A 25,042-nucleotide genomic window follows, 5' to 3' on the forward strand; every position below is an offset into this window, starting at 1 on the left:
CCTTAATAATAATAATAACAGCAGCAGCAGCAGCAGCAGCAAACATCCCTTGAGTGCTGTGCCAGGAAAGATACAAAGAGCTTTACGCAGGTTAGCCTACGACCAAGTGCTATTACAGATGAGCAAATTGAACCAGTACATCGGAGTATCTAAACCTTTTCCACACCAAAGCCACCGTCCTCCTCATCTGGATTGTTATGGGTCTTTGAACTTTTCTAGCAGCATCCATCCTCTTCTTCCCTTTATCCATCTGGAGTTCTTTAAATATTCTGGACACTAACCTCGCCTTGGACAGATGGTTTGCCAATATCTTCTCCCATTCTGTAGGTTGCCTTCCACTTTGTCGTGTCCTCTGATGCACATGTTTTTAAGTCTGATGTAGTCCCACATGTCTATTTTTGCTCCTGTTGCCTGTGTCTTTTGATGTCATTTCCAAGAAATCATTGCCAACTCCAATGCCATGCAGCTCTCCCTATTTTCTTCTAGGAATTTTATACTTTCAAATCTTACAGTTAGGTTTTTAAATCATGTTGAGTTCAACTTTGCAGATGGTGTAAGATCAGGGTCCGGCTTCATTCTTTTGCATGTAGATATCAAATTTTCCTGATACCATTCGTTGGAAACTATCCTTCCCACACTGAGTCCCCTTGGCACCCTTGTTGAAGATCATCTGCCCCCATTAGTGAGGGTTTATTGCTGGGTTCTCTACTGTATTCTATTGGCTTGTCTGTCGTTATGCCAACACCTTACCATTTTGATTACTGTAGCTTTTGTAATACATTTTGAAACCAGAAAGTGTGAACCCATCAACTTTTTCAAAATCCCTTGAACTGTTTGGGGTTTCTTGAGATTCCATATGAATTTTAAATGCCTTTGGGACTTTGCTAGGTATTGCACTGAATCTTCAGATTGCTTTGGGTAGTATGGACATCTTAACAATACTAAGTCTTCCCATCCATAAACACAGGATCTCTACTTATTTGCATCTTCTTTCATTTCTTTCAGCATTATTTTGTAGTTTTCACTGAACAAGTCTTTCACCTTCTTACTTAAGTTTATTCCTAAGTTTTGATGCTATTGTAATAGAATTTTCTTTTCCTATTGTCCACTGCTAACATGTGGCAGCAGACTGATTTTTGTGTGATTTTGTATCCTGCAACTTTGAATTTTTTAAAAAATAATTTATTTATTTGTTTATTTATTTTTAGAGAGAGGGGAAAGGAGAAAGAGAGGGAGGGAAACATCACTGTGTGGTTGCCTCTCACTTGTGCCCCCAACTGGGGACCTGACGTGCAACCTAGTCATGTGCCCTGGCTGGGAATTGAAACAGCGACACTTGGTTCGCAGGCCGACGCTCAATCCACTGAGCCACAGCAGCCAGGGCTTTTTGTTGAATTTTTAAAATTAGTTTTTATTGTGTGTGTGTATGTGTGGAATCTTTAGGGTTTTTTACATATAAGATCATGTTATCTACAAACAGATAATTTTACTTCTTCCTTTCCAATTTGGATGGCTTTATTTCTTTCTCTCACCTAATTGCTCTGTGTCGGACTTCTAAATACTATGTTGAATAGAAGTGGCCAGACTGGGTATCCTTATCCTTACTTTGCTGCTGACCTGAGAGAAAAGTTTTCAGTAGAAATTAAAAAAACAAACAAACAAACAAAAAAAAACCCTACAATGCCACAATCACACTTAACAAAAAGAAGACAATTTTCAAAGGCTTTGTCTCAAAATGTCTTTTTTATAATTAGCTTTTCCAAAACCATATCCAAATAAGCTACATGTTTTCTTACTTGTGAATCGACTAGACTATTGTTACAGGAGGAAAAGAAAGAGAAGGGAAAGTAGAGTGTCGCTGGGTTCCCTAGATCTGAATGCCCACAGAGACACCAAACACGCCCAAGCCAAGAACCGTTTTCAAATAATTTATTAGGAATTTAAAACTGAAAATAAAACCTGGAAAAAGAAGTTACAGATGTGGAGAGAAGAGACACCGGAGGGTGGTAACTTGCTGGCTTCAAAACACCATGTAACATCTTTAAAAAAAAAAAAAAATTCCCCAAACAAATCAGAAAACGGAATTTCAAGGCCCTGAGCCTATGGGTGGGCCCAGTGGGGTAGGGGGTGGGGAATCACAGGAAGGGAGTAGGGGGAAGCTAAGTCTCTCATGACTCAGCTCAAATGTGTAGAAAATTAAAAATAAAAACCAATAAAATGCAGCTTCTCTTTTATTAGGAATCATTAAAAAAAAAAAAAAAAAAAAAAAAAAAAAAAAAACACGAACAGCCGCGCATCTCAGTAACAAAGATTATTGCTTTGTGTTCTCAGGGCTAATAGGTTAAGCACCTCACACAGACAATTAACTCTCCAAAGGGGGTTTTAAGAATGGGGGCTGTGATAGGGAAGGGAACTTAGGTCCCCAGCCTCAGACCTGGGGAGAGAGGGACATAGAGGGGGCGACAGGTGGGCCTCAGCCCTGCCACACCAGCCAGGTCACTCGCTGTTCAGGACGTCAGACCCTGAGCCTCTTTTTCCTTTGAAGGGGGCTCAGGGGTGAGGGGCTGCCAAGGGGCTCTGCCCATGGGACCATTCTGGTGGGATACTTCAGTGAGAGAATGTGGGGGTTCCCTGAGAAGCCCTTTGCTTTCCCCTGGGGTCCGCCCCTTCCCAAGTGCCCCCTGATGCCCACTCATGGGGGGTGGGGCTCAGAGCAGAAACCATGAAGGCCTGACCTAGGTAGGGGCCAAGGGGAGGCCTTTGGAGAGTTAATTCCTTTCCAGCAGTGGCTCCGGGCGAGCCCTTCTCTTCCCTCGCCCCTCGCCCCTCCACTGGGTTTTCGGGGTGAGCAGGCCTAAGGCCTTGACCCCTAGGGCCTGAGAGAGCGGGCCTGCCTCGGCCAGAGGAGACCTGCAAGCTTACAGTAGCGGTGTCTGAGGAGGGGCAGAAACGCGGGAGGGAGACCTTTGCCTGGTGGGGACAGGCGACGCCCTCACCCCCAAGGGGCCTTAGAGAGGGTGGGGGCTTCGCCTCACAGTATTTACATATGATACAGGACGGGATGGTTCCAGGGGCTCGGCCTGGGCTCCGCAGCCCTGTCCTCCTCTCCAGGGCCCACACCCACATAGACATTTTGTTCTCAGCTGGTGGGGGGCACCTGGCCCCTTGCCCCCTGCGGCCTGGGGCTTCACATTCACAAACCTAGAATAGCTTTAAAACGTTTCTTAAAAAAAAAAAAAAAAAAAAAAGGAAAGAGAAAAGGAGGGAAAATCAGAATAAAAAACCCGGTTGGGGCTGCAGCCTGTAGCAGGCCCCCTCCGCCCTCACTCTAGCTACGCACAAATACAAAAGCCTTCGGGGGGTGGGTCCTATGGGGCGCGGCAGAGAGGGAGGGGCGCAGGCCCGAGAGGGAGGGAAGAACCAGGGGGCAGCGGGGGGGTGGGTGGGATGGGGGGGCAACTGGCTAATCCAAAATAAATAAAAGCGGGCAGGTGGGGGAGGGGCCGGGGGCGGAAGAGGGGGAGATGAGTAGGGGAGCCAGACGGCGTCCGGGGCAGCAGGGCAGAGGCGGGCCCCGGGAGTGGGGACGGGCAGTAGCGGTCCCAGTCGCTGTTGGGGGGCAGGGGCGGCGGCTGCGGCTGAGGTGTCCCCGCCCCCTCGCTGGCTCACTCGTGGTCCTCAGTCAGCTGCAGGCGGGGGCGCTGCAACACAGCAGGAGGTTGTGGGTGCCCCGGAGGCGTCCTGCGCCCAACTCTCTGGGGCCCGCAGGACACGGGTATCCTCCGCGCATTGGCCTCTTTCCCTAATCCCCTCCTAGATGAGCTTCCTTCACATGCTTCGCACTTTCGGTTCCCAGTTTGAAAAGCTCTTTTCCTAGATTTTAAATGACCGGATTTATTCAAATGGCGCCTTCTCGGAGACGCCTTCTCTGATGTCCTGAAGTAGGCCCTCACACACAATTGACAATTATCTCACTTGATTTTTGTCAGTAGACTGAGAGAGGAACTTCCTGTCTTATCCATCCCTCCGTCCTGGGATACTGCTCAACAAATAGTTGTTTGAATGAATTAATTAAAAAAATGGAAGGTCCTTGGCTCACAGGGGACCCCAGCGTCTGGCTATACGTCGCATGATGACTGTGTACAGGGCCCGCCTCTCTGTGTATGCATACGTGTCAACAATATTCTGCTGTAACAGCCATCTGATTTTCCACTGTACGCACACCCTCTCACATAACTGACCACTCTCCTTTTGATGGGTGATTCGGTTCCCTGAAGTTCTTAAAATAAATGCCTAGAAGTGGAATCTTTGCGTCAAGGGGATGAAAATCAGGATAAACACTGCCAGACTGGCGTTTGGAAACCCCAAGCCTATTTGCACCGTTTCTCCTACACCCTTGTCAATGCTGGGCATTATAGCATCTTTAAAAACTGCCTGATCGGTGGAACATGCTGCCTTATTGTTTTCACTTACGGGTTTGGTTTTGTTTTTTAATGCAGCAGGTTGAGCACCATCTCATGTTCATTGACCATTGTTGGTATAAAGGTCTGTCCCTGCACTGAGCAATGGGTTCCCTGAAGGAAGGGTCAGGTTCTGTGTCCCAGACTGGGCTCCCAGTATCAGCCTCCCCAGTGTCATCCCCACCCCAAGGCCCACCTCCTCACCTCCTGCCACCTGTCTCCTGCTTCAGTGGTACCCATTGGTGAAAGCTGTGGCAATCAAGGGGCCCTGGAAAGAAAGGAATTGGACTCCTAGTTTCCTGGGGGAAACACAGAAAGCCCAGGGGCTCCTCTTCTTCCACAGGAAACCCAAGGTAAGGCACAGACCCTTCTCTGGCCCCATCCATATTAATCCCACTGAAGACCCACTGCAAGATTCTCCAGGGTAGGGCCGGGGACCTGCATACAACCAGTACCTTGTTAAAATTAGGGCCCCCTGAGCTAGAATCTAGCCTCCGTATGGACAGAGATGGTGAGTCTCATTTGCACAACACCCCCAGAGCCGACTGTGTGCCCAACACACAGAGGGCAATCATTAAATGCCCACTGAATGGATGAGGACCCCTGTCCTCCCCCTTGGTGACACTTTCTCCATTCATTATCCCTTGCTTCCCTCTGCCCCTCAGGCAGATAAGGCCTTTCTTTTCTCCAACTTCGGGGGTCCTCCAGGACTGGCGACTCACCCCAAGACTGTGGCCGAAGCCGGTGCTGGGGGCGGGGCTGGCAGCGCTGATGTAACTGCTGACCCCTGAGTCCTGGTTGGCTGCCCCATAGAGCTCAGCCATGGGACCGGGGCTGGTGGTCCCCAGGAAGCCCCCTGTGCGGCTGGGAGTCGAACCTGGAGGGGGAGCCATCGTCCAGGGGTGAGAGCCTGGCAACCCAGAAAGAAGACAGTGATAGCCCCGGAGCCTTCAAACCTGCCACCGACCCTGACCTTGACCCCTCCCTCTGCCTCATCCCATCAGGGCCTGTGGTTCCTTCTTCTGGAGATCCCTCCAAGTCCATCCACCCACCAGCCCTAGCCCAGGCCCCCACCATCTCTTGTCTGACCACTGAGAAGCCTCGTCACCAAACTCCAGGCCTTCCCTCCTGAGCCCCTTCGAACCCTGCCCGACACTGCACTTGTCTGCCATTTTCTGAAGTCCACGTCCCTCCACTCCAGTGTCTCCTCAGGACCTGGTGCCTCCTATCGCCTTCTCCCCACACCTCATTCCTGCACCCCACCCATATTAACTGGCTGCTGAGCCTTTGCACATGCTATTATCTTCGCTGAAAACTTTTCCTTCTCTTTGCTTTCAATTAGAAAGTGAAGTCTTTCCTCCTGAATGCCTTCCTCAGAGGCCTGTGAGCTCCTCTGGGGGATCCTCCAGTCCCTGACTTCCCCCAGAGGAGCAGTATCATCCCCCAGAAGTATTGCCTTTTTAATACCTGATGCTCCCACCAGCCTTTAAGCTCTGTTAACACTTACTGAGCGAATGAATATGTAAGTGCCCCCAAAAAGGGGTAGTAGCGGCTACCTCCCCTCCCCTCCCCTCTAGACTTCTCTGCACCCTCTTCTTCACTTCCTGCACCCAGAAGGCCTCACCTGTCCCTCGAACCACAGCCGCTGCTGCCGCTGCTGCCGCCATTGGTCCGTAAGCGGTGAGAGGAATGGCTGAAATGAAAGGGATGGGCACTTTAGCATGGCAGGTGAGGGGACAGAGGTGGATGACAGAGGCCCCCTCTGGGCAGTGCCTTACCCCCTGCAGAGGGGTCAGTGCAGTCCCAGGGTCAAGGCAGAAAGAACTCTCTTAGGCCGCCATCCATGCCCTGACCCGAGGAATGAATGGAGACAGGGAGGAGAGAGGATGGCTTCCCAGCGCTCAGCTCTGTCTCAGTTTCCCCCTGGACTCAAGGGACACACCTGAACAACCCAAAACTCACAGAGGGTGAGGGTGGGGCATCTCACCCTGAGCTGCTCTGAGCATTGCCCGCAGCTGCCCCTGCTCCAGAGAGTTCCTTGGCCCAACAGGGGCCACCCAGCCCAGAGGTACCGGGAGGTTATGTCCCTCTTCCCAACCCCAGTCAACTGGAGTCAGTGACTGACCTGGGGTCCAAAAAGCCAAGCCCTTTGCCTCAAGGTGCAACCAACTCTGAGGTACAGTTCAGGCCCCAGAGCCCCCTGTGTGATCTGGCTGAAGCCACCGAGGCCACAGTTCTACTTTGCTCCTTCTGCTGCCTGGCCTGCTTCCCTCGCTCCCATTCTCCTGAGAGCATGTCCTCAACAAATTGTGTGCTTCCAGTGCCCTGTCTCAGAGCCACCCCCTTGACCACCAGCCAGCCAGAAGTGACCTCTCCTTCAGCTCCTTTTCTCTGACCCCAGAGATTTGCTATTCCTTTGCTTGCTTTCTCCCTCCACCCCCACCTCCACAGCGCCCAGCATCTTGCCTGGTACGCTACAGGTGTTTAGTCAGCCGCTGAAGGAATAGAAGGATCCTCGCTTAAGTAACTGGTTGGCTTGAGCGGGGGTGGGGGGCGCCTGGAGGTGAGCGCCCTCTACTGTTTGGATTTGCCACTGCATCTCCCGAGAGGCTACAACTCAGCACAGAGCCAGGGTCTGCAGCATTGGCATTTGCCCTCAGGAACACCAGCCTCCCAACCCAAGGTGCGCCCCTTGGGGCTGTTTGAGTCACCCTGATCCTGAACTGAACTGGACCTGGGCTAGGGACACCAGAAAAGGCCCCTGAAAATCCTTGGGATGACCATTGGGCTGGGGACTAAAGTCTAGGACAGTGCAATTCCGGCACAGTCAAGGAGCTTTGCTGAAGAGCTTCATACAGTTGGCTTCTTCTCATCTCACTCAGATGTCACCTCCTCTGAGAAGCCTTCCCTGACCACTCTCACTAAGGCATTCCCCAGCCTCCAACTCCAACACCTCGCCATATCTCTGTTTTATTCTCCTCGTGGAATTTCTCACCCTCTGAAAGTCTCTTATTTATTTGTTTATTTGCTTATTTTTGTCTCCCTCCCCTAGAATATCAGCTCCAGGAGGGCAGCGACCTTCTCTGTCTCACTCACTCCTGTATCTCCACTGCTTAGAACATCACTTGACATGATAAATATCTATTAAACACAGGACAGAAACACCCACATCTTCTGAAAGCAAGAGAAAAGTTCAGACCCTTGATCTCTAGGATAGACCTCCTCCCCTGCCAAGACATCTGCAAAGGGGACCTTTCTTCCCCCAGTTCTTTAAAGTCAGGGGCTGGACTCAGGGGTCTGTTTTTAGGCATCTTGAGACATTTCAACAAAGCAAAGTCAGTGTGGCCCATCTGAACAAGGGCTTATCACAAACTGTAAAGGATTACTCATTTGTATAATAAGTATTTGTTTCCCTCTGGACTGCAAGTTGTGTGACAGCAAGGCCTGGCAGAGTGTCCTACACAGTAGGTCCTCAACACAGAGTTTTTTAATGAGTAGAAAAGACGCCCCCCCCCCCAGGCTGTCTCCCCCATTGCTGGTCAAACCCCAACTCTACTCAGGGAAGAGCCTTTATCACCTCCACCTCTAGGACTCTCTACTCCCTCCCCTTTTTTCACTCCACTTTTCTCTTCCTCCTTCCCCACTTTGAGGGGCCCCTGAGCACCCCTTGAAAGGAAGGTCTCATTTAAAGCAGCATCCATCCTCTCTACACACGGCCAGGTGGGGGGAAGAGTCTGGGGAAGGGGTAGCGGAGAAGCAAGGTGAACAGAGAAACCCCTTGCAGCCCACCTCATCTGTACACACCCTTCTCTTCCCCTTGGCCTTGACTGCAGCTCAGAGCTGAGGTGATGGGCCCAAGTGACAGCTTCAGTTGGAGAAATTACCCCAGTGGCTAAGCACCTTCATCCCCCTCACCCAGAAGTCCCAAACGGGCAGCCAGAGAGCTGGATTCACCCCTCAAATAGGTCTCATTTGGCTTGAGGTGGTTTAAAATTTTGGATTTTGTTGCCAACACTTGAAAATAATTGGAAAATTCATTTGAAAGCAAAAGCCAGGTTTCTGGCTTCTCTTGGAAAAATGAGTTCTGAACATACCGGGTCTGTATTCCCTCCCGGCAAGGGTCAGCTCTGGCACAGCGTGCAGGCATGCCCACACCAGTTTGTCAAAGTCCCCACCTGGCCCCCTCTGCTCTGAGTTTGAGACCCTGGCTTCTTCACCACTGGGTCCCAGAACCTACATGGGGCGTGGCCCATGGGAGGCGCTACAGAAATATCTGCCAAATGGATGAATGAGTGGCTTAGCCTCCGTCTGCCCGGCTTGGCCCTGTGCCCCACCCTACGGGCTGTGTCGCTACACAGACAGGCCAGTGCCCAGGCAGAGACTGCTGTATCCCCACCGCTGGAGGGCTGGCAGGCAGGAGAAAAGGGTCCCACTAACTCCCCTGGGGAAGGTCCCTGGTCTTTCTCTTTCTCCCCATGTGGCCTGCGAGGTGTATGAAATCCGAGCGACTGACCTGTAAGCTCGGGGAGGACTGGGGCGCTCGGGAGAGGGGTCCGCTCTACACGGAATTCTAAAATGAAACGTAAAACAGCTTAGGAAGATGCAGGGGAGGCCCCTCAGGCATGGCCCAGGGAAGACAAATGCACCCACAAGGACACTGGGTAGGGGGACAGGCCATGCACAGGACCCAAGAGCTGGGGATGGGGAGAGCATGGTCCCCAGCAGGCAAGGGTAGGGGAGGAGACACAGGAACAGAGAGGAGAGACAGACAGAGTGAGCAGAGTTGCCACCTAAACCCTGGGCCCAGGCAAAGCTGGAGGTGACATTCCAAGTGTTTCGTAAAAGGCTTGAGATTGCGCCAAAACAGCTCCCAGAATCCTCCTCTTCTGTCTTTTCAGGGGAAGGAGGAGCTGGGGAAGCAGCATTGGTGAAAAGCAATGACCCTAAAGCAGGTCAGGCTCCAGGATTTGCTAGTTGAGTCATCTCAGCAAGTCACTTCTCCCCTCTGAGCCCGCTGCTTCACCTATAAAATGGGCATCAGCAGCCCACCCCCATGAGATTGTTATCAGGATCAGACAACATAATGTGCACACAGGATTCTAAGCTGGGCACCCCAAGAGGCAAATGATGCATGTGCTTAGGGACCCTCTAAAAAACAAGTTAAAAAAAAAAAAAAAAAGGCAGCAGCAGCCTTGCAAAAACTTTGATATTTGATATTTCAAAGAAAACAACATGAATAGTCATCACGGGAGAGTTCAGAACTTTGTTGGGCTCCCTGCCACTTACTTGAAGGCCTAGTGTTATTTTAACTTTAAATTACAAATGAGGGGGGTGATCATCATGCTTTAAATTGTGTTTCAGCATTCAGGGTCTCATACGGTCCTGTCAGCCTTGAAAGGCTCAGTGTAGCACATGGTCACTCTATGGGTGTCCAGGAAGACACAACCAATGTGCCCTCCATCACAAGCCCAGTGCCCTCTTGGGTGGAAGTGGCAACCCTTGAGTGGGGTGGGGAGGACAGAAAGACAGGGGCAGAGAGATCGGCCTGGGAAAGACCGGTGCCATGCAGGGCCATGGTGGGGCTCCTACCCCCAGCTTCTGGCAGGGGGTGAGGAGAGGATGGGTGGGGGCAGTGCTCCTTCCTCAGACATGCCCTTCCTTCCAAGCCTCCAGCAGGCAGACCCCACCCCCCCGCCTCAGCCATGCACCCCCAGACACCACCCCGAAGAGTCAGATTGCCTGGGAACCGGGGACATGCTGCCAGCAGAGAGACCCCAAACAGAACTTACCGGGGAACTGGTAGGTGTAGCCAGGGGCAAGGCCTGTATAACTCCGGCTGGCGTAGGTCGTGGCTTGGAAACCGGGGTAACCTGATGGGGCAAGGGGGCAAATGTCAGATGCCTCACCTACAGCTCGGACCATGATCAGCGGGGACCTGAGCCACTCATTTCCCTCCCAGCCTCATCTCACGATTAAGTCAGTCACATGTACTACATACCTTCCACATGCCCAGCCCTGTGCTAAGCCCACTGAACAATTTATTTTCTCCTTAAACCTCACAAGAAACCTAAGCAATTGTTACTATTAAAAGACCTATTTTACAGATCAGAAAACTGAGGCTCAGAGAGGTAGCACTTACTGGCTAAGAATAATCCAAGCCCTTGCCAAGACCCTTCATGTGCTGGCTCTGGCTTCCCCCCAACCCTCATCTAGACTGTGCCCCTAGTCACTCCACTCCAGCCGCACAGCCCTCCCTGATGTTTCTCAAATGCACCAAGCTCCTTTCCACCACAGGGCCTTTGCATATGTGATTCCCTCTGCCTGAAACACTCATGCCCCCCCAGGTTATCACATGAATGGATCCTTTTTTTGTTTAAAAAAACTTTTTTTTTAATCCTCACCTGAGGACATTTTTTCACTGCTTTTAGAGAGAGGAGGGAGAGAGGGAGAGAAGAAGGGAGAAACATTGATGCAAGAGAGAAAAGCACTGATTGGTTGCCTCAAGTACACACCAGGACCAGGGATCGTACACATATCCAGACCCGGGATCATTCTAATTCGGACAGGGGATCAACCCACACCCGAGGCGTACGCTCCAGCTGGGAACCAAACCCACAACCTTTCAGTTACAGGACAACACTCCAACCAGCTGAGCCATACCAGCCAGGGCATGACTGGGTCCTTTCCATTGTGCAAGCCTCAGCTCAGATGTCACCTCCTCAGAGAGGTCATCCCACAAGAGTCCTCCCATGAATTACAATACTTGTCGTATCGCCCTGGTTTTTCCCTTTCATGGCCCTGATGATCAATATCTGAACTTATGTCAGGATTTCTTGAAGTGCTGATTTTCTGTTTTCCCCCATCTTTTATTTCTGTAGCTTCAGCACCAGCATGGTGCCAACTACTTAGTCTACGTCTAATAAGTATTTGTAGCTGTGAAGCAAGTCATATAGGGAGAAATAGGGTGTAAATGGGATTCAAATTCAGATCTGACTGGCTCCAAGTCGCTTAAACACCCTTCTCACTGTCTAAGGATTTCTTTTTCTGTTTTCATTCTTTAAATGGGGTAAAAAATGAGTCACCTTAAAAAAAAACTTTCTCAATGTTCCAGATCAAAGGAGGCTAAACAGGCAGGACAACTAAATGCAAGACCTGGTTCTAGTCTGGACCTTGTTCTGGAGGGCAAAAATATGCTATAAAGAACATTACTGGGTCACCTCATAAATTCACATATAGATAGATCAGGTTAAAATATTGTATCAACATAAATGTATAAAGTTGACAATTATTATGGTTTCATTTAAAAAGTCCCTAGATTTAGGAGATACAGAGTAAAATATTTAAGAGTAAAGGGCCATAATGCATGTAATTTACCTTTAAATGATTCAGGGAAAAGTCACAAGCATACTGTGTGTGTGTACACATATGTATGTATACAAAATACATATATACACAGCCCTGGCTGCTGTGGCTCAGTGGACTGAGAGTTGGCCTGCGAGCCAAGTGTCACTGGTTCGATTCCCAGCCAGGGCACATGACTAGGTTGCACGTCAGGTCCCCAGTTGGGGGCGCGAGTGAGAGGCAACCACACAGTGATGTTTCTCTCCCTTACTTTCTCCTTTCCCCTCTCTCTAAATATAAAATAAACAAACAAATAAATTATTTAAAAAATATTGCCACTAGCAATGTCTAAGATTAAATATATATATATATACACACACCCACAGAGAGAAAATGATAAAGCAAGTGATGTATAATGTTAACAATAGGTGAATCTGGTAAAGGGTATATGGATGTTCTATGTGCTACTTTATTTTTTCAACTCTTCTAAAAGTTTGAAATTAGCTCCAAATAAAAAGTCCAGAAAACCCCCCAAAACTTCAAGATCTTGGGCCACTTGGAGGGAGCTGTCCTCACCCACCGAATGTGTGATCCCAATCCTGACCCTCTAGCCCACACTCTGCCCTCTCCTCTTGAATTCCCAGAGCACCCGCCTTCTTCCCCAGCATGAAGACCGCCTCATACTAGTTCTCTTTCTGGATGCGCACATCTTGTCTGTAAAGGGAGACTGAGCTTCCTGGAGGCCCAGCTCCCATTTTCCATTCTCAGTCGAGGGCCCCAGGTGTTGCTGATCCTGCTTAACTTCCAAGGCTCATGGCAGCCTTCACCTCCTCCAGGGGGCCTTCCCGACATCCAAATGGGTTTAGGTTCCTCCTTGGACTCTTATAGCCTCCAATCCGTCTGCGGTGACACTGCCAATTTACTCTTGTCTCCCCTCGTTTGGTGGGAAACCCCATGAGGGCAGGTGCTGCCTCTCAGAAGCTGCTCAATCAATACGAGCTGAATGAATAAGAAGCAGCCTTCTTTTTGCCTCCCCAAAGGCCTTTGGGTTTTGTAAATGCTGTTCCCTCTGCCTGGTACACATTTCCCTTCCCTTTCCCCCTGACCTTCCTTAACTAGCTCCTACTCAAGCCGCACACTCAGCTTAAATGTATCTTCTTTTCTGGCTTAAAGTCTTGGTCAAGTTCCCTATGAGCCCATGCTCCCCTGGCACCCTACACTTCTCCATCCTGAACTCATTTATGTGCTTAATTATTTGTTTTCCCCACCAGACTATAAAGGTCCAAAGAGAGTCACTGTTGTACTTCTTGGCGCAGTGCCTGGCCTTTATAGTTGCTCAATAACTATTTACTGGATGGATGAATGGATGGATGGACCAGACCAATTAATGAGTGGCTGGACTATTCTTTTGGCCACCGCCAGAGGGCAGTACCCCACAACAAAACTGCCCCACCTTTGGTAGGCCTGCCAGACCTGAGATCCTGGGTCCCCCACTCCCGCCCAATGACTCAGATAGGAGGGCAGACCACAGGGAAGACACAACACCCACGCAGCCCCTGGTAGCCCCGGGAGCAGTTCCAGGCAGAAAGAAGCTGCAGGTGCAGGCCTGGCACATACCCAGCATGCCAATGCCCAGCATGAAGGCGTCCATTCCATAGGGCATGACTCGTGACCTCCCTCGGGCTGAGCCCGTCGGCGACATCACCTCTTTTGGCTGAGCTTTCTTACATTCCACCTGCAATGAGACCTGGTAGTCAGTTCCTCCTACCGTCCTAGGGTCACCAGCTCTCCTGATCCTTGGTAGGCTCTTTTACTGTTAATTTCAGTTACCATTCTACAGAGCGTTCACTATGCGCTAGGTAGGCGCTGTGTGAATGGCTTTGCACACAACAGTTCATGAACGCTTACACCACCCCAGTGATGAAGCTACTATTGTCACTCCCGTTTTACAAGATGAGGAAACTGAGGCTCAGAGTGGGGGAAATTATCTGCCCAATGACTAGACTAGCAGGAAGTGGAGTGAGGATTTCAACTCATGCTTTTTTCCCCCCAACCCATGCATTTTAACCTCCACAGAACTCTGCCTTGCTATTCAGCTCTTCAGGGCACGCGAGAACTGGCTCTAGCCCACTGACTGAGGCCCCTCTGCCTGCCTCCAGAACCTCTGGGTGTCCCTGGCCGGCTCAGCCAGGAACCTCGATCGCTCTCTACACCTCCACCCGACCCAACTCCAGCTCACCATTTTGTTGTTGATTTCATGGAAATGGATTTCACACACTTTCTCCACGATGTCTTCACTCTCGAATGTGACAAATCCGAACCCTAGAGGGCAAACACAGGATCAGAACCGGGCTCGTGGTCAAAAGCAGCCCTGTGTCATATCACGGCCACCGCTCCTCTCTCGTAGGTGGGTGTCTGAGCGTTAATGAAAGGCTCTGCCCATGCACAGTCCAGGAACCTCTCAACTACCTTCTGATACAGGGTTTCTAGTTACAGATTACAAACGTGAAAACCAAGGCTCAGGAAAGTCAAGTGACTTGCTCAAGATAACACAGCAAGTTAGAAAGTGGCAGAGCTATGATGAAATTTCACTCAATATGCCCATTCTCTCCCTTAGATGCTTTTTAAAGAGGGAAGAACCCACACAAACACTTATTTAAACTTACACAAATATGTACACACCCAAACATATGTTTGTAAAGTTACACTCATACATAGACATGCACACACGCAGGTACCCAGATATCACACACACACACACTCTCGTGCTCCCCAAAACATAAAGACTCCTTTACACAGTCACCCTGATACAACAGACATACACAAATATTCAGATACTGATACCTTCACATGCAGATATATACACACATAACAGCGCATACCCAACTCCCAGAACTGGTTAAAAGGCCAAGAGGCCTGGAGCAATTGGAGATATAGCCCTGCCTCCTACCGGGTGCCCCAGGGACTGGAATGGGATTCTCAGAAGGCAAGGCCTTTGGGAGAAAAAAAACCAGGCTGTGCAAACACTGTGGCCCAGATGCTCACAGGTTCAGGGGCAAGGATGCTGGGGGCTGGGCTCAGCCTGAGGGTGGGGGTGGAGGGCAGCAGGAGCAGACTGCCTGGGGCTTTGAGTCAGCAAGTCAGCCTGACCCTGGGGCGGCCTGGCCTGAGCTCTGGTTACCAAGACAAGGTAAACCCCAGCACAGACACTGGCTGGGCGGACATTGGGCCAGTGGGGGTGGAGGGCTCAGTTGGGGAGAGTCTGCTCCTCAGCTCCTCTCGGGTGTCTGCAATTCTGCAAGTTTCTAGCACAGGAAACAGCGGGACAAAAGGCTTCTCTGTAAGACCAGGCCCTGGAGAGGATGCAGATCCTCAGGGATAGGATGTCAGGAGGAAAGATGAAAGGGCAGCTGTGACCTGCAGCCCCTGGCTGACCACAGGCCCCCAGTCTGGCCTGGAAAGGGGGAGGGGGTCACACTCACCTCGGTGCCGGTTGGTGGTTTTGTCAAACATCAGCATGGCGTCATCCACCTGAAACAGAGCCATTTTGTTGTTGGAGGACCCACCAGATACCAGGGGAACCATTATGACCCAGGAGCAGAGGCTTCCATACCCTCTCCCCTATTGCCCAGCCCAGCCTTTATCTTAAACCTGCTCCCTATTCTGGGGACACCTTTCCATCTGCAACCTCAACTGGATGCCATAACCACTCCCTTGCAACCCCAGATTCTCAATGGACCAGCCTGCAAACATTATGCACCAAATATGTGCCTGGCACCTTGTCCCATCATCCTCTCCACATTCCCTGCATGGTAAGCGTCTTATTTTGTAGGTAAGAAAATGGGCTCAGAGAGGCGAAGTCACCTGCCCAAAGTCACACAGCAAATCCCAGATCAAGTCTGGGAGGAGAAGGCACTGAATGGGAACTAGAGGAGGAAATATGAGATCAAGACCTGAGATGGGGAAGTAAAAGCCTTTTCCCTTTTTGCAAAAGGCCAGGAAGACAGCAGCCAGTCTCAACTCCCCTCTCCTGGTACAGATCTTTTCCTCTAATTGAGGTTTCCTTTTGCTAGAGGCTGTAATTAAAGCAAGTAGAGTTCAGTGCCTGGGTTGCTTGCCTCCCACTGACTGGGGGTAGGGAACAGGCTGAGGAAAGGGAGGGTCTACACTATCCTTCCTCCCTTGGACCCCAGTCTTCTCTTCTTGCTACTCCCTCAGGCATCCCCTTGGATACATGGATAGCCAAGGCCCTAGCTTCCCTCCCACAGTCCCACCTCCCTCCCTTTGCCTACATCTGGTGCGACCTCCTGGCCCTCTTAATTCTTCAGCCAATGTCAACTAACTCTTGGGGTTAAGCTAAGGTCTGATTCATCCTTGGTGGAAATCAAGGGTTGCCTCTGATAGCCCTCCACTGCACTCCAGCCGCTAACCCTCCCACAAATGGCCAGACACCCAAAGGATGAAGGAAAACTTCCTGAAGCCATGGGGCAGAGCCTCTCCCCCACTCTCCTTCCAGGCCTGTCATCGGCCTCCTTGAAGGAAAGGGCAGCCCCTGAACAGGGTGGTCCTCCAGTTCTTATGGGCGCCAGGCTGAACAGGGCCTCTGACTTCTCTCTGGGAGAATCAGGACCCCACTGAGCCAGGAGGCAGCTGGGACCTGGAGAATCTGAGAAGGAAATGACATATCCCTAGCCAAGAAGCTTCCTGCTGCGGGGGGTGGGGGGGGGACAGGGCTGCAGGGGAGTGTCACCCTCACTTCCATCCTTAAGGACCCATTTTAAGTCCCAGTCGCAAATCTACTTGACCATTCAAACTACATGGATATTTCAGGCTTAGCACATCTTCCCCACCTCCTTAACTAATGGAAAAGAGAAACCCATAAGGAAGGGTCCTGATAAAAGCATGGGCTTTGAATTTAAATCCTAGGTCCTACATTTTCTGGTGGTAGTCTTCGGCAAGTGGCTGTTACTCATCTGTCAAATAGGTGTAAAAGTGTCTTATGGGGAGGAGTTAAACAAGATAGTGCACATGACACTCTGACCTCCTAGTACTTGGGATACAGTAAGTGCTTAATAAAAACGACCGTTATTATTACCTTATTATGGAGGGGCTTGACCACAGTCACGTGGGGGAGAAGGACAAAGCTGGAGAGAGGAGCCCAACACAACTCACCGCCTTTGAAGGTTTCATCAGGACAGCGCCTGTGCCAGCTATTACCATAACCAACTTATTGACCAGCCTTGATCTGTGCTCAGTAATTACGTTTTGGGTGAATGAGTGAATTAATGAATGAACTAAGAACCAGGCTCCTCCCTAATACTATAGCTTTGATTTCCTGCCTGACCCACAAATTGATTTTAGCCCAAATCCACAGCCCTTTGCCCCTTCCCCTACCCTATCTTCACCATCCCTAACCGCTCAGACCTTTCAACCTAGGCTCTGGCTGGACAGACCCCTAGGGGGGCAGTGAGGTCGAGACCAGGGTAAGGCGCAAGGAAAGTGGCTGGGGGCCCAGGGGACCCCTACCGGTGTCCCCTCCTGGGGCCAGCTGAGGGGAGGAAGGCTCCCAGCCCGGTGTCCTTAATAGGCTTTGGTCTCCATGGGAACCCGAGGGCAGGGGGGCTTGGGCGGGGGGAGGGGAGGCGGCCGGGGCCTGCTGACCAGTGGGAGCCGCCAAGTTCGGCGGCCTCTAAGCCTGAGTGGCAGCCATGGCGGCTGACCATTGTTCCCCCCTCGGCGGCGGCCCCTCGATCCGGGCGGGGGGCCCCCCGCCGCAGGGCCCTTGGCATTCCCGGCTGTCCCCCTCGCTCCCTGGCAGCCTATTCTCCGTCTCCCCCTGGCCTCCCCGGGCCGGTTTCACATGCCAACGCCGATTTAGGCCCGAACAAAAGACGCGGCCGCTGACGGCTTCTCCTGGGGCCCGGTTGCCATGGCAACGCCGGCCCCGGGGGCAGGCGGCCTCCAATCACAGCTGCTGGATCAGATTAGTGCGAGCTCTAATGCTCGGCGCTCAGACACAAAGACACCCCGCCGGAGCGAACGGGGCCTGCTGCTTCCCAGGAGCGTCCTCCCCTCTGGGGCCCGGGCCGCCGACCTGCCCTCCGTCCTGGAGCCGGGTCCCCACGGAGGCGCCTGAGCCTCGGCCTCTGGCCCCCACGCGGCCGGCATCCCTTGGCCCGGGGACCTCCCAGCCTCTCCCCGTCTACCCTAGAGACAGGGGCTGGAAACCCACTGAGTCGCCAACTCACATCCCATTCCCCAAGCCACCTTCTTTGCCCTTTGCCTAACAGGGCACTAAAAATACCTTGATGGGAAAGTAGAGACCCAGCCTGTAGTGGTCTCACGGAGGGATAGATCAGGGACCCCAGCGCTAAGCACGGCAATCCTATTTCATCCGCAGATTAAAACTTGGTCCCCTCTTTGCCATCTTTCCATGGAACCTTGATGTTGACATTGCTCACCTTTCTGGGGACATCCTATTGTCTGATGTCGCCACATCTCCTATTTCATAAACAGCCCAGAAATTAAAGGTGGGGGCACCTCAGAGCTGAAAGCCAATCCTCTGGGCCTGATCTTCGGCCTCCCCATTAGGTGGGGGATCAGCACCACCCCCCAGCCCCTGCCACAAGCTCCCACCTGTGTAAGCAGGGTGCTGAGTGCAATTGGGAGTCCTATTTATTGCCTCTTTATCATCCTCACCAGGAAGGAGTGGGGGAAGGTGCAACCCGCCCATGGCCCGGACAGGTGCAAACTCCCAGGAGGCCAAGGGGGTGACTGGATTGAACTGGCTACAGGAGCGCAGCCTCCCTCGGGAGAACGAAGATAAGCAAGTGAAAAACACAGGGGAAGGGCAGCAACAGAGGCAGCTACTGTGTGGCTTCTGTCTCTGGGGATGTGTCTAGAGTATGAGACCCGTAGATAGGCCAGGAGCCTGAACGGTGGGTTGGCCTGGCCTCACCCACAGAGGACCCACCCCTCTTGCACCTTTTGCAGGAACTGGAATGACCTGGCTGGACTCTGCCCACTACTGACCAATTCCACAGGCCTTTCACACCCCCGGCAAGCCCCCCAGATTTGACCTACCTTCCCAAACTGCTCAAAATATTGCTTCACGTCCTCCACCGTTGTGTTCACTGATAGCCCCCCCACAAAGATCTTCTTCGTTCGAGTCACCATCTGTTAGGGGGAGAGAATGAGAAAGTGGGCATCTGAGTCCTGTGGCCTATTGCCACCAGCAGGGACTCGAGCCCTCCTGCCAGGGTGCCAGCTGACAAGCTCTCTGTGGCCCCAGCTACTCGGAAGCCTCCCCCCCAAGCTCCCCCTTGGACCCCTGCCTTTAGGCCTGTCACAGGCAGCTGTGCCCCCCACATTCTGGCCTGCTCCAGTGTGCCTCCCTCCTGCCTGCCTCCCTGGAGTCTGTGTGGGGAAAATTCCTTCCCTAAAGACCACCATAGAGAAGAGGGTGGGTTAGTGACCCAGACCTACAGCTTAACTTAGAGACCCCATATATTTCCCCCTGGGAGAGGCCAAGGCTCATCACAGGGTCCCCCTGAACTCCATGCCGACATTTTCTTTATCAACTTCTTCCCAACCCACCCCTTGGCAGCCCTGTGGCCCCAGCCTTGTTTTAGGAAGAACACATGGTCCTAATTACCCCAGGAGCGCATGGCTAATCCACGGCAATTCCCAGCCCCATCCTAACACTAAAGCACCTTCTGTCACCAAACTGCTTAATGGAATTAACCCAATTCCGACCATGTGCTCCCTGGTGCGGCTTCCTTCGAATACCTGCTCTGTAATTGCTTTCAGGCCCTCTGCTGGACCCTTCTAGAGATGCCCCTTTCCTGTCTCTTAAAAGTTGCCCCTCGCCTTGACCATGTGGCTCAGCATTGCCCCACAAAGCGATAAGTCGCCGGTTGAATTCTCGGTCAGGGCACATGCCTGGGTTGCAGGTTTGGTCCCCAGACAAGGCACATATAAGAGGCAACTGATCAATCGATGTTTCTCTCCCTCTCCTTTTCTCTCCCTTGCCCTCTCTCTAAAAATAAATAAATAAAATCTTAAATAAAAAAAGCTGATCCTCTCCCTTTATTGTGGCAGGTGCTGGGCACCATGGCTCAAAATTCTAAAGCATCTTATTTCCCACCAACCCCCTTGCAAAGAGGAAACTAAGATCTCCTGGAGAGGGACCTAGTCCTAGGAGACTTGATAAGTCAGTAGACAGAGGGGTCCTGCTCTCTGTTCGGTAATCAGCCTTCCTGTCTGTCCCAGACATTCAACTGCTTAAAAATTAAGATCTGGCTAGTTGCCCTGGGGCCTGGAATAGAATCTTAGGCCTCTTCCCTGGACCAAAAGTTCTGAGTTCTATATAGTTCAACTGCTCAGAAATCTGTTTTCTGCGCACTCAGAAAAATCTGCCAGAGCACCAGAGGAAGAGAGCACTTGGAAGAGCAGCCAGTCACCCAAGTTGAAAGACAGCAGGTGACAAACTCCATGGTCCCTTCCCCTCCTCAAGCCCAAGGACTCCATGGTCCCTTCCCCCTCCTCAAGCCCAATGTATCACACTCAAGAGGTAGGAGGGTGACTGGGGTCAGAGGTAGCTCCCTGGCCCAACTCTAACTCAGCCTCAAGGGTTAAGTCTGTCCTGGATTTGACCCCCAGAGTCACTGGGCACAAAGGCTGTGATCTCTGAGGTCAGAATTCAACACACGGTCCAAACCATACTGGCTTCAAATACAGGACAAGGAGTTCCCTGAGAGGTTCCCCTTCTCCCAGTACATGCAGCCCCCTCCCCAGTTTACTCCAGAGCACAGATGGAAAGATGACACATGGTGTCTTCAACCTACAGAGCAAGGATATTAAAAATTCTCCCCCCCCCATCCCAGTCCACACAGAGGTTCCAGAAGCATCTTTCATAGAAAGGAATGCTGGGAATATCACCGCCCTCTGTAACAGAGCTCCTTCCAGACAGAGACACACCTACCTTAGGCTGTGCTCGCCGAGGAAAGGCCACCTTGGGATCAATCTGAAAGAGAAGGGGCCTTGGTTATCACACTTCAGATGGGTCACCACACAGCCTTCAGCCCTGAAGACCTCTCTCATCCCAGGACACAGAGGTGACAGAAACCACCACAGCCTCTAGCAGGAAAGTGTAGTGGTTAAGCACCTAGGCCCTATATCCAGGCTCCTGGGTTCGAATTCCACTTAGATTGCTTCCCAGCTGTGAGACCTTAGGCAAGTTACTTAACAGCTTTGAGCCTCAGCGTCAAAAGGGGCAAACAGTAACGTCCACCTCAAAGGGGCATCTGCAGATTATATTAGATAATGCTTACAAGGCACTTGGTGTGGTGTCTAGCTTACAGCGAGAACCCCTAAAAGTAAGCAAAGTCTGTTCCTTTAAGCACCAGGTATATCGAGGACCTTGCCAGCTTAACTGACTTCACACAGACACCTGCTCAGGTGAGGCATGCAAACTCAGACTTTTGAAGACTTGCAAATGGAAACTCTTTACTTCAAAATAAAGAGGTTAGAAGCCATGGGCAATGCACTCAGCTGTTCTCCCAGTATTAAGGGCATCTAACCATTCTCCTTGATGGTGCAAACAAACAGCCTCCTGAGAATGCATCTGTAGGTTTGGGGTGAAGCAGAGCCCAGGCTTTGGTGGCGTGCAAGGGCATGGGACTTGGACTCAGAAACTCTGGGCCCCTGGCCAAGCCTGTGATCTTGGGAACTTGCCCGGCCCCTCTGAGCCTCAGTTCCCTCATCTGCAAAGTGGGGACAATCACACCCACTTTTCCCAGGGGCAGCTGGGGGAAATCAGATGAGATAACGTGGGTGAAAGCGGTCCTTTGTGAACTGCCCTTCATTGCACAACAAAGGTGCTATTACCAGTGGGCCACCTTTGCCCTTGGCTATGAACAAGCACAGGGGAAAAGCAACATGCACCTGGGTATTCCTGGGTACTCTACCTGTACTTAGAAGCGGCAAAAGGCAGGGCATGAGACACTGTGATCAGTGCAGAACCTATGAGGTCGGTCATTCCAGAGTTTCTTGGCGCCCACATGGGTGGACACCACGCAGAGGCCCACCAGCCAGTCGCAGGCAAGATCTATCTTTTCCCAAAGTTCCTTCCGTTCAAAACTCAGCCTCATTCTGGGCGACTGGCTCTGGCTCCTCTCTGCCTGAATGGCACAAACCAGGGGCCAGCTTCCTCCAGGCTCCCCACGGAGAAGGAGCCTCCAAAATCTATGCTAGGGCAGTGCCTCCTCTCTCCCAATGTCCCACTCAGCCCCCAGAAAAATCACAGCTCTCCATTCCCCCTGTCCGAAGGTGTAATTTTGTATATCTACTGACACTTCCATCCTTCTGTTTCTCCTGGAAGCAGCCTCCCCAGTCACCGGAGCACAACTCAGACAGTCCCCTTGCACAGACCCCAGTGGGAAGATGGTACCCAAACCATGTCCCACAGACCCACACACACCCCATCCCTGACAGGCCCCACCTCCACTCTGACTCATAGCTGGCAACATAAATAAATCCCAACAAATAAGTAAAAGGTGAAAGCCAGAATCTAAAATAGGCTCCCCACAATAAACCTCCCTCCCACCACCCCTAACTCAGGCCAGAGAATGCCAAACACAAAGCCCTTGCCCTTGAGTTCCAAATCTCACAAGGATGCCCATCTCACGCTCCTTCCTCCCCTCTCTCTTCGTCTCTTTATCAGTCTCCCAGTCCCCACGCCCCAGCCCCAGCCCCTAAACCTCAGCTTCCTGAGCGCCGCAGAAGTCATCAGTGCATTCTGAGGACAGGGGATGGTAGGAGAACAGGCAGCTTGATGGCAGATAATCACCAAAAACAATAGGCCACTGTCTCTCCATTCCCAGCTTGGGTCACTCAGTCTGAGCCAAGAAGATCCTTTCAGAGCCGGCAAAGTTGAGGCCTGGCCTCGTTTGCTCATTACTGGGAGCAGGAGTGAGAGCCACTAGGCAGAGATAACAGGAGCTGGGGACAGGCGGTAACTTAACAATTTCTTAGGCACAACCAGCTATTGTTGCAGGTAAACAGGAGCCAATGACTGACCCAAACAGGGCTAGAGGAGAGTGGGGGAGTGTGGAGAGAGATCACACTGTCCCGGTCCGTTGGCAGATGGTCTCCCCAATCACAGGTCACCACATCATGGAGTGACCCCTCCTACGACTTTCTCCTTTTCCCTCTCCCCTTGAGCCAGGGCCTGAGTCAGAGCCCCCAGCAGGACCCAAGACACTAGGGAGCAGTGGGACACAGAAAAATGTTCCAGGACTTTGAATACCAAACAAGCAGCTAAGATCTAACCCTCAGAAGGGTTTTTCCAGGCAAGCCAGCTCCCATCTCATAAATCCCTTCCTAGGCAGAGCCGGTCTGGGTCTTCCACACAAAGCAAGGAGCTCATTGACCAAAAGTCAGGGGAGGGTGGTGAGGGGGTTCAGTGATGCTTGGCCGTTGGTCTGGAATGAGGGGGTGTCGCAGAGTCAAATACTAGTTGCAGTTCAGAGAAGCCAAAGGGTGGGTCACTGAAGTCCTGACTCACCCAATTTGGGCGAGGGGAGGGACCCCAACCTCCTCTCTCAGGCGTTAAGATTAGCATGTATGGGGAGGGAATGGTAGCTGATTCTTCCCTCACCAATACTTGGAGGGATTAGGAGATGTAGCATCTCAGGGCAGGCCTGGATTTTTCCTCCTCCCTCTCCCGTCAACTCGAGTGACAAAGTTTCAGAACCTGGCAGCCCTTCTACTCGGAAAACTCCTTTCTTCCTTAAGGACCCCTTCCAGCTGTCCCGTGGGGAGAGTCCTGACCCTCTCCTCCGGCGGCCTCCCTCTCCCAAAGGACCCCCGAAGCCCCGAGGGCCACTCACTGTTTTGGAGTCGAGCTCGTGCCGCGATTGCGCCAGCACTTTATCCACCCCCGCCTGGTCCATGAAAGTGACGAAGCCGAAACCCCTGCGCGCCGTAGTGAGGGAGAGGCAGATGGTTACACGGCAGTGAGTGGCGGTGGAGGGGGGCGAGCCGCGAGCAGGAGGAGGGGGTGAGGGGCTCACCTGGATCTCTTGGTCAGGGGGTCCCGCATCACCAGACACTCCTTCACCTCGCCGAACTGGCCGAAGTATTCGCGCAGCCCTTCTGTAACCACACACCCGCCTTCGGACCAGCCCGGGCCCCGCGCCCTTCCCCCCTCCCCCCGTCCTTTGCCCCTGGTGACCCCGGCGCGGCACCACCGCCCCCGCGTCAAGCAGCCTGAGCGCTCTCTACTGTCCCCCCCACCTCCAGCCCTCACCCGGCTCCCGCGGAGCCTCCTGGCGCCCACGGGGGCCCCAGGAAGCCGAGGGCCGAGCTGGGCTGGAGGGGGGACGGCTCCGGCCGGGTTCCCGCCGCTCCGGGAGCCGCCTCACAAAAGTTTGAGCCGCAGGTGCGAGTGGAGTTGGCGCTGCCGCCAGCGGGTCCCGGGGGCCCAGCCCACCCCCCCGATGCCCCCTGAACCCCTCATCTCCTCCCCTCCACCCGCAGGGCCGTGCGCGCTTGGCGATCGCCCTGTACTCTCGGGGTCCCCGGGCGGGGCGCGAAAGAGAGCGCAGAGGCGCCCGGGGTCAGTAGGGCGCAGGGCCGAGCTGGGGTGTCCGGTTCCGGGGCGCCGGGGGGTCCAGGGTGCCCTGCCGGGCCGGCGGGCGCTCCCGGGCTCGCTCACCCTGCGTAGTCTGCCAACTGAGTCCCCCGATGAACATCTTGCTGCGGGAGGAGGAGAGACACAAAGGGCCCGCGTGAGCGCCGGGAGCCGGGGCGCAGGGGGCGCGGGCCCGGGCCCCGGGGAGGCCCGGCCCGACCCGGATCGGCCATGTTGGCGGGGCCGGGGCGGGCGCGGGCCGGGCAGGCCGGGCCGGGCCGGGCCGGGCCGTACCAGGGGTCGTGCGGCGAGTCCGGGGAGGCGAGGCCGGGCTGGGGCGCGTCAGTCTCCATCGGGAGCCGCGGGCGGCGCGGGCAGTGCAGCGGCGGCAGCGGCGGCGGCAGCGCTCGGCGCGGGGCAGATGAGGTGCGCGGCGAAGGGGGCCGGACGGACAGGCCATGCTGCCCCCTCCCCCGACCCCGCTCGGGCGGGCGGGCGGGGACGGCCGAGGGGAGGGCCCGCCGGGGGCCGACCTGCCGGCTCCTCCCCCCGCCGCCCTGCGCGCATAAAGCCCCGCGCTCGCAGGCGCGTCTGGGCGCCCGCGGAG

General features: G+C 53.0%; 1 protein-coding gene across 4 annotated transcripts; it reads right to left on the reverse strand.

Moving 5' to 3' along the window:
• Positions 1-3,488: 3,488 nt before the first annotated feature.
• Positions 3,489-24,837, reverse strand: MSI1 (musashi RNA binding protein 1). 4 transcript variants are annotated; one of them, XM_090290601.1, is made up of 15 exons: positions 24,730-24,837; positions 24,520-24,560; positions 23,876-23,957; positions 23,693-23,777; positions 20,785-20,826; positions 18,885-18,977; positions 15,284-15,332; positions 14,041-14,123; positions 13,419-13,536; positions 10,250-10,330; positions 8,974-9,030; positions 6,085-6,153; positions 5,183-5,337; positions 4,665-4,728; positions 3,489-3,701 (listed from the first exon to the last, which is right to left on the reverse strand). In XM_090290601.1, the coding sequence occupies exons 1-14, from the start codon at positions 24,786-24,788 to the stop codon at positions 4,687-4,689; spliced, it is 1,056 nt and encodes a 351-aa protein (XP_090146727.1). In that variant the 5' UTR covers positions 24,789-24,837; the 3' UTR covers positions 3,489-3,701; positions 4,665-4,686. The 4 variants fall into 4 exon arrangements, with proteins under 4 accessions (XP_090146727.1, XP_090146726.1, XP_090146729.1 ...); XM_090290600.1 differs by having other exon boundaries at positions 5,183-5,370; XM_090290603.1 differs by lacking the exon at positions 8,974-9,030.
• Between the last annotated feature and the right edge of the window lie 205 nt (positions 24,838-25,042).

The sequence above is a fragment of the Furipterus horrens genome, unplaced genomic scaffold (genome assembly GCF_987537825.1).
Source record: "Furipterus horrens unplaced genomic scaffold, mFurHor1.1.pri manual_scaffold_11, whole genome shotgun sequence".
NCBI lineage: Eukaryota > Metazoa > Chordata > Mammalia > Chiroptera > Furipteridae > Furipterus > Furipterus horrens.

Excerpts from the sequence above, each read along its gene's own strand:
- MSI1 (XM_090290600.1), bottom strand. The coding sequence starts at position 24,788 with ATGGAGACTGACGCGCCCCAGCCCGGCCTCGCCTCCCCGGACTCGCCG. Across the intron at positions 24,561-24,729 it reads GACTCGCCGCACGACCCCTG|CAAGATGTTCATCGGGGGAC; the intron begins GTACGGCCCGGC and ends CTCCTCCCGCAG. Across the intron at positions 18,978-20,784 it reads CTCGGCGAGCACAGCCTAAG|ATGGTGACTCGAACGAAGAA; the intron begins GTAGGTGTGTCT and ends TCCCCCTAACAG.